The sequence below is a fragment of the Aedes aegypti genome, chromosome 3, assembly GCF_002204515.2.
Source record: "Aedes aegypti strain LVP_AGWG chromosome 3, AaegL5.0 Primary Assembly, whole genome shotgun sequence".
NCBI classification, from domain to species: Eukaryota; Metazoa; Arthropoda; class Insecta; order Diptera; family Culicidae; genus Aedes; species Aedes aegypti.
In genome coordinates, this window is record NC_035109.1 from 335,973,197 (window position 1) to 335,985,298 (window position 12,102).

General features: G+C 36.8%; 1 protein-coding gene across 8 annotated transcripts in view; it reads right to left on the minus strand.

The window, feature by feature from the left end:
• Positions 1 to 216: 216 nt before the first annotated feature.
• Positions 217 to 12,102, minus strand: part of LOC5567176 (protein germ cell-less) — a 39,605-nt gene continuing 27,719 nt past the window's right edge. For all 8 annotated transcript variants that reach the window (XM_021855371.1, XM_021855372.1, XM_021855376.1 and 5 more), the window contains 3 exons: positions 4,846 to 5,005; positions 2,688 to 3,060; positions 217 to 2,622 (listed from right to left, as the gene is read on the minus strand). In XM_021855371.1, the coding sequence (XP_021711063.1) occupies positions 1,606 to 2,622; positions 2,688 to 3,060; positions 4,846 to 4,982 (1,527 nt within the window). In that variant the 5' untranslated portion in view covers positions 4,983 to 5,005 and the 3' untranslated portion in view covers positions 217 to 1,605. The remainder of the gene's footprint in view (positions 2,623 to 2,687; positions 3,061 to 4,845; positions 5,006 to 12,102) is intronic.

Sequence of the window (12,102 nt, forward strand, 5' to 3'; positions counted from 1 at the left end):
TGTATATGTAGCGGCCCATCGATGTCATGGTCAGTAAGGCTGAGGACCACTACTGCTGCGGCTTTAGCTTGATGTTTAGTCCACCAATATTGAAATAATTTGAATCTTATGTTGTAAAGATTATCATGGCATTATACTACACTAAATTCGATACCTAAGAAGTGTGCACTATGCAACATGGCTTTCTCAACTGAAGTAGTAATAATTCCTTGCATAATCAATTTGAAAAAGAATTCCGATTCGATGTTATTGTAAATAAAATCTTAAATCCTATAAACAAATATAAATGGGCAGATGGATCTCCGTTACACAATTTTGCGCTGTTTCCGTCGACTCATTTATGCAGTCTAAATGAAAACCTAGGCGTGGAAGTTAGTCACACTGCGACGCGATTAGAATGCAAGACTTATTTCAATAGGTACGTACGTACGGGAATATACTTTCTGTAACCGTTGACTTTATTTCAAATCAGGATGCAATTGGAAGAATCCGAACGATTTCTACGCTGAGTGCTAATCCTATGAGTTAATTAATTAGTTAAGTAAATATACCCCTTTTCTGTTGTCTTAACTGTAATTATATCGTTGGTTGATAGTAATTGAACGTTCATTATCACTTATTTTGATCGTCTACTCATTATTTGTTTGTGTTTGTTGTAATTATTATAGTATGTGACTGGGTGTGTTTTATATAACATTTGAACTTACTTATGGCGGAGTGTTAAACTTATTTAAAGAGATTTTGGGTAACATATCTATTATGTAATACGAGTACCGATATTATTTGATTTTTTGTCGGCTTTTATCACTCCACTGTATGGAAAAAAAAAGATAAATTTGCACACTGGGATAACTCCAAACATTGAACAAGTTAAATTTATTTGCATGATAATCGTATGAAGAACATCTTAGACCTTCAATACATCAGGATTTAATACAAATACATCTACAGAGAATTTACTCAACAACTGATACCCAACTGTTGTTGATGATAACTATTCAAGAAAATAGTAATTCGAATGAAAAGTTTTAATTCATCAAATAATGTTCACAAAGGCAAATATTCCAATAACCGTAATCAATAAAATTTCAAATATTCATAACAAGCTACAATCCAGCAGTTGTAAAGGCCCAATATTTAAAAATCTTCCCAACATTTACGGTTCCAATCACCGATAGTTACAGAGTAAGACACTGAGCTTGAGTTGTATTGCAAACGGCGCAAGAAAAAATGGCACACACCTTATCAGTTGGGCCTATTTATACAATTCGAACTGACCCAAGATATAAGAACATTGCGTTTACCCTTATCGCTTTCATTGTATACCCAAACATCAAAGCAGGAAAATGCTGTTAGAGTATCTAATGCTATGTGTAATGCTATCTGTGTGTAACAACAGTGTTTCCGACATGTGTATGTGTCGCTGTCCGGCGCTAAATCGCACGATAACTTAAAACAGCTGATACCACACCTTCCCACCCGGTGGAAGATAACGAAACGGGTTCACTAGCCCCTGCTACCAACCAGTACATTTCAGCATCCTGACGTATCTCCTCCGGAGCGCTGTGGAGGTCGACGAACCCTTTTGGTCCGAATGGTGTGCAATCATGAGCTCACGGCGATGTCGGCTCCAACAGCGTCTAAAGATTCTTCCTCGTCGCGATGCGTGTGTCGTGAACTGGACGGGCCTGCTGTAGGTGATCCCTGGACGGCTGGAGAGTTGGGACTAGTTCGTGGAGGTGAAACGACTAACATATTTACGGAAATGAGTAGCGGGTATGTGAGTTCTTTGTCGAACATGATCAGCATCGCTTCTTCGTTTTTATCCAACGACACTGACTGGATCGGAGTCGTTTGCTGATGTTTGATTTGCCGCAGATCGTTGAGGGATGCTACCGAGACTCGAATTTGGAATTGCCGTTTCACCTGTAAGCTTAGTAACCGCTCGTTTTCTGTCCTGTGATGGCGCTTTACTCTTAACGTTTTAGTGTCCGATATCAGAATCAAATCCAGTCCGAAATTAAACCCGGTCCATCGCCACTTAAGATATTCGCTTTCGGGAAGGGTTCGTCCACACCTTATGCAAGATTCCAAGAATAACTTTTCGTCTACGTCTTTTGGTCCCTTATCCAGCGTTTGATCAACCAACAACATGCTATTCCATTGCTGAAACAGAGGTTCGTGCATCCATTCTACAGGAATTATATTATCTTGCCGTAACACCCTTATGTCCACATGGTGATTGAGTAAATTGTTCAATCTTAACGCTCGAAAGCATTTCTCGTACGGTTTTCCCTTTGGAGTATTCAAGAACGCAACCGAACTCTGTCTATTAGAGAAATACTGCAACTTCTCTTCTGAAGCACCGACCTCCTCTCCTCCCGGATGCAACTTCAAGTACATCCAATACCTCAACAAAGTGTAGAGTGACAGCTCGGTTTGCATCACATACAGATCGGGACTGGCCACCAGTAGCTCCATCAGCTCGATGCTAATCAACCGTAACCACTTGCCGGTTTTATAGTACAAACTCAGCAAGTTCACCAGCAGCCAATTGAATGTGGATTGTTTCACACTCTTCACTCCGTACTCGCATGCGGCTTCGTAATACTTAACCGCCGTCTGGAACAAAAATTAGGAACGTACTTTAATTATCAGCCACATGCTAATCATAACGGTAAACTCACCTCCGCGTTTGATGTTTCGATCATCACCTCGGCGCATCGGTCGATCAAACTGTCCAGCTGGAACAAGGTAGCCGTGGCCAGAATGGAAACGATCTCCCGCGGTTCCAGCACAACCTCATCCATGTACAACGACCCGAACACCGAGTACAGAGATTCTATGGTGATCTTCGGGTCTATTATCTCAATGTGAACATAATCTTCCTCCGCTTCGCGCCACGATCCGTTGAACATGCTGGCAAAGTAGGGACTTTGGCTGAGGTAAACCTTGTGCAAGTGCCACACCTTCCCGAGGGCATGCACCGTGATGTCCGAGTTGCGTTCCTCTTTGAACAGCGCCTGGTAGATGTACTTGGCCGTTGAGATTAGCTTTTTTCTGCAAAGTGAAAGCGGAATTTTAAGGGTCTTGAACGAAATTAACTACTTAATTAACAACTACCGGAAATCTAGACATTACTCCTAGACATAGACGCTGCAATTGAATAAAATGGACAAATTGATGTGAAATTTGCGAAAAAAGTTACACGTCTTCTCGGTGTGCGCTTTGTGAAAGTGGACCACTTGATTGAGTTGACATCGAATTCAGTTGTCTTCTTTGTCCATGACTCTTCAAGTGGCGTAATTGATAACGCGCCTGTCTTGCGAATTTGGAGTCGTGAGTTCTACTCTCATCGAGAAGACGTATTACTTTGAAGCAAATTCAACTTCAATTTGTTCATTCAGTCCAATTTTCAAGTATATGTAATGTCTAGATTTTCGATAGTTGTCAATACTTCCACTCGGTTGGTCGCGATAAACCATAATTAACACTCCAGTCGCCGCGCTGTTGTATTTTGTACCGTAAGGACGCCATTCGCCGCTCATATTATTTTTAAATTTTATTTATTTTTTCATAATTTTTCAAAGTTTTTTTTTTGCGTTAGACACAATTTAAAACAATTGTTTGTGTAGAATAAAGGCTGAAATGTGAAAAATGTATAATGGTACCGAATAATATGTATGATAACGATACAGGTTTAGGGCGCCATTCACCGCTCATCCTAAGTATGGGGCTCCATATGAAGCACTAGTTAGTAGTTGGAATTAATTTACTTTCATTAGCTGGCATTTATCTTTGTAATATAATACGACAACATAATATACCATAGCTAAGCTGCCCATAACTGCATAACAGTCACATTCGACATTTTTGACAAATTGGAGTTAATACCATGGAGAGTTATCAAATGATAAATACTTTCGATAAACTTACTAAAATTTGTGAGATTGTTCTAGAAAATTCGAAAAAAATACCAAGTTGTTTTGTCACATTGGTAATTGTAACCGCATAACAGTCACATTGAGATTATACATGAGCCTCATAATGTAGTAGCAACGAAATTTCTATCAGAATTATTTTCTGACTATTCGCCCAATATGCAATATGAGTTGTACAAAATTTCAGCCTCAAATAAGCTCTTTTGAATTCCTAATGATTTTTGGAAATTTTAGTTTCCTCCCATACTGCAGTGAAATGCAAACTTGGTATCCCATTTACTCAATGCCTACTTGTGTCGAATGTTACAAATATGCAGTTATGAGCAGTAAGAAGCATTTTCCGACTCATGTTAACCACCTTAAACAGCTAGAAATTATTTATTATAAACATATATAATATAAAATCAATTTAGTTTCACTCTAATGCAATCCATTTTGATTGCTAATACATGTTGATAACTTTTATTGCGAAAAATTGTTTAGTTCATTCATAAATAATAATTCTACACGGGAAAAAATTCTGTGGTAAAAACTACTATTGTAGCTGACTACGCCCATTCTTGAAACTACCATGGAATTTCAGAATAAATTGCTATGGTTATGGTACATCCCGCCGCATTACTGGTACATTTGACAGAAGTTATTTTCATCAATTCGACTACAGACATGGTAAAATCAAGCGCATTTCTGGTCTGCTGAAAATTGCCGGTGCGAGCGCTTAAGTCAACCCCCTAAAATGGTAGTTTTTACCGCACAATTTTTTTGCGTGTATGAGCGGTGGTACAACACTGTTAAAAAAACTTGCTTTTCGTTCACAACAGCAACGTGGTGGTTCTGACGGTAGCAAACCGCGCGACGACTGGAAGGTTAAAAAAACTATTGGTCAATGTTAAAAATATTTTACCGCTTGGGAGTAGCAAGTGATTTGTCGAGCAAATCGTTGATCTCCTCGTTGCTGTCCGAGTCTTCGTCCTCGCGTTTGCGCTTCTTGCCTCGCATTGCCTGGATCGGATGGGTGACCTTATTAACTACGTTGCCCATTATGCTGGATGTTTGTTGGTTTTCTGCAAAAGATCGAAAGAAACTTAAAGGTTACTTATGGAATGTGGAATTATTTTTGTGACTTTTTTTTTGTAGTTCGTTACAGTAAAAATGAGAAGAATCGGTTGAGAAACGGAGGAGATACACTGCCGTGAATCGCAAGTCAGTCCCATCTGTAAAAAGTAGGCATTGAGAAAATGGGCTGTGAAGTTTTCCATACGAATATTCAAAAAAATGCAGAGGATTGGAACATCTTCCTTTCTTAATGAAACTTTCACAAATTGCATTTCACTACGATATCTTTCCGAGAAAAATATAAAGATGTTAAAAACAAGGTACATTTTTGTACGGAGTTCCACGGAGCGAAAGTCTGTAGTGGGACTGATATGCGGTTACTTTTCATTATGGGACAATTTGACTTGCTATTTATCCTATTTTTTCCGAATAAATCATATTATTTCATTAGTGGAGCTGGAAGAACATTGGAAGAGATGTTGAAAACTGAACTCAACTCAATTTTGACGAAAATGCAGATGGGACTGACTTGCGATTCACGGCAGTACAGGGGATAGGCAAAATGATTGAGATAGGCCAAATTTTGCCAATTTCAAATGCTGTTAACTTTATGAAAAATTTATTAAATTGGATGCATCCGAAAGCTGTCGACGGCAAATTTGATCTAGTTTCAGGAACTTGCACAGTCATGTACCGTAAGGACGCCATTCACCGCTCATGCTCCATTCACCGCTCATTGAATTATTTTGAAAAATCTGAACAAATTTTCGTAATATAAGTCATCAACATGTATTAGTATACCAGAATGGATTGTATCAGAATGAAATTCAGATGATTTCATATTATATACTATTTATAAAAAATAATTTTAGGCTTTTTAAGGCGGTAAACATGAGTTGAACAATGATTTTATTATGGCAGATCGAAAAATGCTTTTTAGCTGCCACGCTTTTATATGTTGTTGTGCCAAAGTACAAATATAGCAACCAGCTAGTGAAAGTAAAGTAATTCCAACTAGTTGTGTATATAGAGCCTCATACTTAGGATGAGCGGTGAATGGCGCCCTACACATGTATCATTGGCATACATGTTATACGATACCATTATACGTTATTCACATTGCAACTTCTTTCCTACAAAAACAAATGTTTTATCTTGCGTCTAGCGCAAAAAGTTGCGAAAAATATCGAAAAACCGATTTTTGACCGAATTTAATGTGTTGAAATGCTGTTAAATGAGCGGTGAATGGCGTCCTTACGGTATATTGGCCACTGGACACCAGATATGTTCCGGATTTTCCAAGGTCAGGTCAAAACGGCATTTTTTCTGTCGCTTGTATTTTTGTGCGGTGTGAAGTTTTACAGATGTTTACAATTTTCCTAGAAATTAGAACTAGAAACTAGTAGGAAGTTGAATGCCAGTGGACGCATTAAGAATCGTTAAAAATCTTCAGAAGTATGACCATTTCCGTAAAACTGGAAAATCCGGAACATCTCCGGTGTCCGGTGGCCAAAATGCATTGCCAAGAAAATTCCTAAAACTTTATCAAATTTTCTGTCGACAGTTTCCGGGTGCATTCAATTTCATCAATTTTTCATAAAGTTATAAGCATTTAATTTTAAGCAAAATGTAGTCTATCTGAATCATTTTGCCTATCCCTTGTACACTGCCGTGAATCGCAAGGCAATCTCATTTGCATTTTCGTCATAGTTGAGTTGAGTTCAGTTTTCAACATATTTTCTGATGCTCTTTCAGCTGCATTGATGAGGTAATAAGATTTGTTCGGAAAAAATAGGAAAAAACAGGTCCTAGGGTAAATCGCCAAATGTTGAACGGTTAAGATAGACGTTTTTTTGTTATTTGATTTTCATGGAAATTTTGATAGAAAGGTTGCTAAAAAGCATTCAACACCGTAGGCAATTGTTTAACATTATTTCTGTAACATTTTTAGCACGATAATGTCCATTTTTAATTGAAAAAATATATATTTAAAAAGATAGTTCTATACCCAATTGTTGAACACATACATAACCCATCTTATCCTAATGTTGAACGATTGTCGCTAAATGTTGACCGTTTTACTCCCGCATTCATTCAACTTGCAAGTTCGCGCTCCTCGTCGGTTGTGAGGCCAGGGTTAGGTCCGCGAAGCACTTTCCCTGACCACTCTGGGCTGAAACGGAAGTGAATCGTCCCCTACGACACTCCATAGACTTTATCGACTTCTCCTAATGTACATTATTTTCGACGTTACAGCATCAATCGCGAGATTGAGGTTATACTCCGGATAAATCGGCTGCCGATGCGTAATTTCAATCATGGTGTAAACAAACAAACGGTGATGGCATTAATGCCATAGTGAAGATAGTGAAATTCTAAAAAAAAAAATCAGAAAGATTATGGGGGGTGGGGGTTGGTTGGGGTATGCAATTAGTTATACTTTTCTGAATCGCGTTTTTCACCATTGCAACATACACCATTATAGGATTTTTTATAATAATTATTCAACAAATGTTTAAAGCAAAAAACAATACTGTATTGTGTAATGCAATATTCCATTTCAATATAGGTGTTTGGTACGAAAGCAAAAAATCTGGCAATACTGTTGATGAAACCAAGCCTTTCATGTTATGCTAGTGTTCAACAAATGGAAAATGTACGTGAAACGAAAGTGCAATTGAAAATGATTTTATGTAATTAATAGATACGAGTAAATTGTACGGATGTTTAGAAAATAACTAAAGTAGACTTTTACTGATATCGTGAATAGGTGCTTAACCCAATATACGTAGTATATTTTACCACACAGCTTATTTCATAGCAGCCCCAGCTCAAGTTATTTTTTAAGAGAATTGAAATTTTCGTTCCACCTACCGATAAAAAATTTCAATAAATATTTCGTTTCAGAAATTGATGTGCTAATTAAATTTATTGTGTCCAATAGTACAGCTAACTTACAAAATAATCTGTATAATTTATTGAAACTGTTTGAAAATGGTTCAATTTCCTGTTTTAACATGGTTTATACAGATCGTTCAACATTTGGGTAGCGTTCAACAATTAGCGAATTACCCTATAATGAAAAGTCAAAAGCCATTACAGGTTTCCGCACCGTGTAACACAAAAATGAACCGTGGTTTGTTCATCGTCATATTTTTCTCGAAAAGATATAATGGTGAAAATCAAATTGTGTAAGTTTCATTAAGATTTGAACATGTTTCAATTCGCTGGAATTTTTTGAATATTCGTATGGAAAACGAGTTTGAAAACTTCACAGCCCATTTTATCAATGCCTACTTTCTACAGATGGGACTGACTTGCGATTCACGGCAGTATATCTCTCTACAGTTCGTCATTTTGTATGGTAAAATGCTATATTTCCGATACTGTATGTAATAAAGGGGTTTCTCCTACTTTTGTAAATGCCTTCTGACAGGAGGTTCTTGATCTTGCGATCTGTAGTAACCCAGCAATCGGGAAAGAACTGGCAGGTTTTTTATGAAGAGCCATTGTCAGATCACAACCAAATCCGGTTTGATTTTGAAGTTGGATCAGAAATCACAGGAAACCTTCTTCTTCTTTTTGGGATTAACGTCCTCACTGGGACAGAGCCTGCTTCTCAGCTTAGTGTTCTTATGAGCACTTTCACTGTTATTAACTGAGAGCTTTCTTTGCCAAAGTTGCCATTTTTGCATTCGTATATCGTGTGGCAGTAGACTGGCCCTAAAACAAAAAAAATGTTAAACTCAACGGGGGTGCCTAGATATAGTTTTAGGGTAAGAAAAAAGCTCTCCTAAAAGTTTAACTCAATCGGTTACTCCACCAGCTGGCGTATTCAATTTGAAGTTTGTATGGGATATTTGCTTCAAATATATTGAAAATTGACCTTATGTCACTTTTTTTTCCACAATTTCCATGAGTCTAACAGTAATGTATGTCCTGTTTCCCATATGTTTGAGCTTAAAATTCCATGTTATCTTCAATTCAAACGCGCCAGCTCGTGGCACGACCAAATGAGCTGAAATTTCAAGGAAGTCCTGTTTTAACCCTAAGGAATAGACCTGGGGGGTGCCCCGTGGAATTATACAACTTTATTTTTCTCCCACACTGAGGTGGGCCAGTCTAGTGTGGCAGGTACGATTATATTCTATGCCCAGGAAAGTCAAGTAAATTTCCATTACGAAAAGATCCTGGACCGACCGGGAATCGAACTCAGACACCTTCAGCATGGCTTCGCTTTGTAGCCGCGGACTCTAATTACTCGGCTAAGGAAGGCCCCTAACGTATAGAACCCAAAAAACAACTAGGATCTTTATCTTTTTCATTTAACAAATAATAATTCGTATAACGCTGAACAGCTCACGACTGTTTCACAAATGGAAAAGAGGCATCTAAAGGGATCATTGCACAATGGTCGGAAAAAAACGAAGTTTGGCCAAAACTTGTTTTATCGCCTTAATCGATGAATATGTTATTTGGCGTTTTTATTGTTTCAGAAGGGATTATTCACATATTACGTAACTTTTTTATAAAGGTTTTTTTTTTATTAGAAATGCAATTAAATTTAGCGGAAAGCACAAATTTTGTTTGTATTTTAACGAGTTTTTTTTTAGAAGACACCGACACTTTAATGCTTCCAATGGACGATTTGTCCTTTGAAGGAAGCACCACACTAGAGACAACGGACTAGCATGCAACGCCTAGTGGCACAGTCGAAAAACCTTCCTGGGGAAAAGTTTTTCGAATTGAAGCGGGAATCGAACCCACACCCCTTGACTCGATGCAGCTAAATGTTTAGTAACACTAACCGCACGGCCACGAAGCCCACAAGTTTGATCAAAATATGTATAAAGAGTGGTTAAATATATTTTTTTATCAACTTTGTATGAAAAATATCGTCAAAATGTATGAAAATACTGAATTATTCAAATAGCTCTTACCTGCAAATCAGCAAATTTCTGCAAAAAATTTAAACGGTTTTTGTAAGATCTAAGGATGCATTTTAAAGTGCAATATTCGAAATTGCGGTGACATGACGCAACAAGAGTTGTTTTTCATGTTCAAAATCATCAAAATTACTAAAGTGTTATACTGAACAGTATTAAAGCTTCAACCAAATATTTTTTCCATCTTCATGCTCGATAAAAGTATTGAACCATAAGCTTTCAGATAGTGCGTAACTTTGGGAAAATATTGCATTGCTTAAATATGAATTTTGTACTTTGTTTTATTGTTACATTTTTCAATTTTGTGACTTCAGTCAGTTTGACGTCATAAAAGTCAAAGAAATTTAAATTTTAGTTCAATTTCAATTAAGAATCATAATAATATAATACATGACGTATAATTTAAAATGATAAAAACCATAAAAATCTCAAAAAGTGTTTTGGTAGTTTTGGCCGCTCCTTTATATGGAGCCCGACCATAGTGCATTGATTAAGGGCCCTATTTTATAAGTCGAGTCGATCAAAAACGACTCGACTGGAGTCACTGTCGACTAAAAATTTCGCTCGATTTGGCTCTGTCACTCGAGTTTATCGACAGTTGTTCCTCTATGTGACAGGATTACTATGGGGCTCGACCAATGACATCTAAAATATGCATGCTTATTTTGATTGACAATGACTACAGCCGAGTCACGTGAATTCGTTCGACTTACAAAATGTGCCTTGGTGAAATGACAAGCTGGCAGAAAAAATCCAGGCGGGTGCTCAGAAGAGCAATAATCTCTTCTGACTGGATTGAATACAAAAAAGCTCTAACGGAATGCAACAGAGAGCTAAGGCACGTCAATAGTAAGAACGTAAAGTCTGCAGAACAATGATGACTAGGGAGAAGGCTGGAATAGGGGCGTAAGTTTAATAATTTGAATATCTACTGTATTTTGAGTTTTTGAATTTTTCTTTAGTTATCGTTTCAACCATTTCCACCCAAGCTGTGAGTATATAAACAAGCCAAATTTTTACATAATTGTTGCTGAACAAAAATTTACAAAAGAAAAACTGCTATTATTTTGAGCGATTTCACCTGGTGCTTAACTTTTTAGCCGGTAGTGTGAAAATTTTAAAATCTTGTGATAATGAAATTGAGTATATTTGTAGTTCACTGTCAAAATTTCATGCCGATTGCTCATAGGGAAACAAAGTTACATCATGCCAAAGTTGAGCATTTTGTATGAAAATCGGCTTTCACTACTATTATTCTGAACACAACTGTATGCCACACATTCCAGATATGTTCTGCGATCCCAGTTTTGAATTTGCATGGAGGATACAAATTCATTTTCAAAAAAAAAAAAATTCGTTTTGTAAGCGAGTCGTTAATTTCAAAGAAAATTGCATACCTTCAGGCGTTTAATATGGCGTATTCCGTAACTCACAACATTCAATTCTAAAATTGTTGATAAAAGTTGTAAGATTTTTGAGACTTGATTCGGGATCAGTGATCCCAAATTTAGAAAATAGCATGTCTCTTTATTTTAGGAAGCTTGTCGCTGTAATTTATCATCTCCACCCCGGAACCAAAGATTCCACTTTTTGATTTTAAAAAATTGTTTTTGTTATGATGATAACATTTCGTAAACATTTCAGGTTTAAAAAATATTTGGATGATAATACATGCATCCTACTAAGAATTATAAAACAGAATCGCTCAAAAAAGATTAACTTCACCCCATTTTACGGTACAATTAAAGATTTATATGCAAATATTAAAAATTTATAAGATTTTAGCATTTTCGAAACGCTTCGGTCTCAAATCTCTTAGCGAAAACCATCTGTACAAACTGGGTCTTTTTTTGTAATCTAAGTCATAAATTTCCATATAGCGTTAAACGCCTAGAGGTATGCAACGCCCTAAATTTTCTGTAATTCATTCAATTTTGTTTGATTTATAGTCCACTATCAAAGTTACCCCAAAACAGAAAACCGTCTTTCGAAAATATGAAAAATTATATATCCATTTAGATTAAATCTTACGGCAATCTATCAACTGCAATTGATAGTTATGATACTAGTACTTGTTTTAAAAATATAAATTATAATTCTTTGAAACAGCATGCATCAATATTCAACTTTTTTTTCGAAAAAACTATCAAAGCTACCCC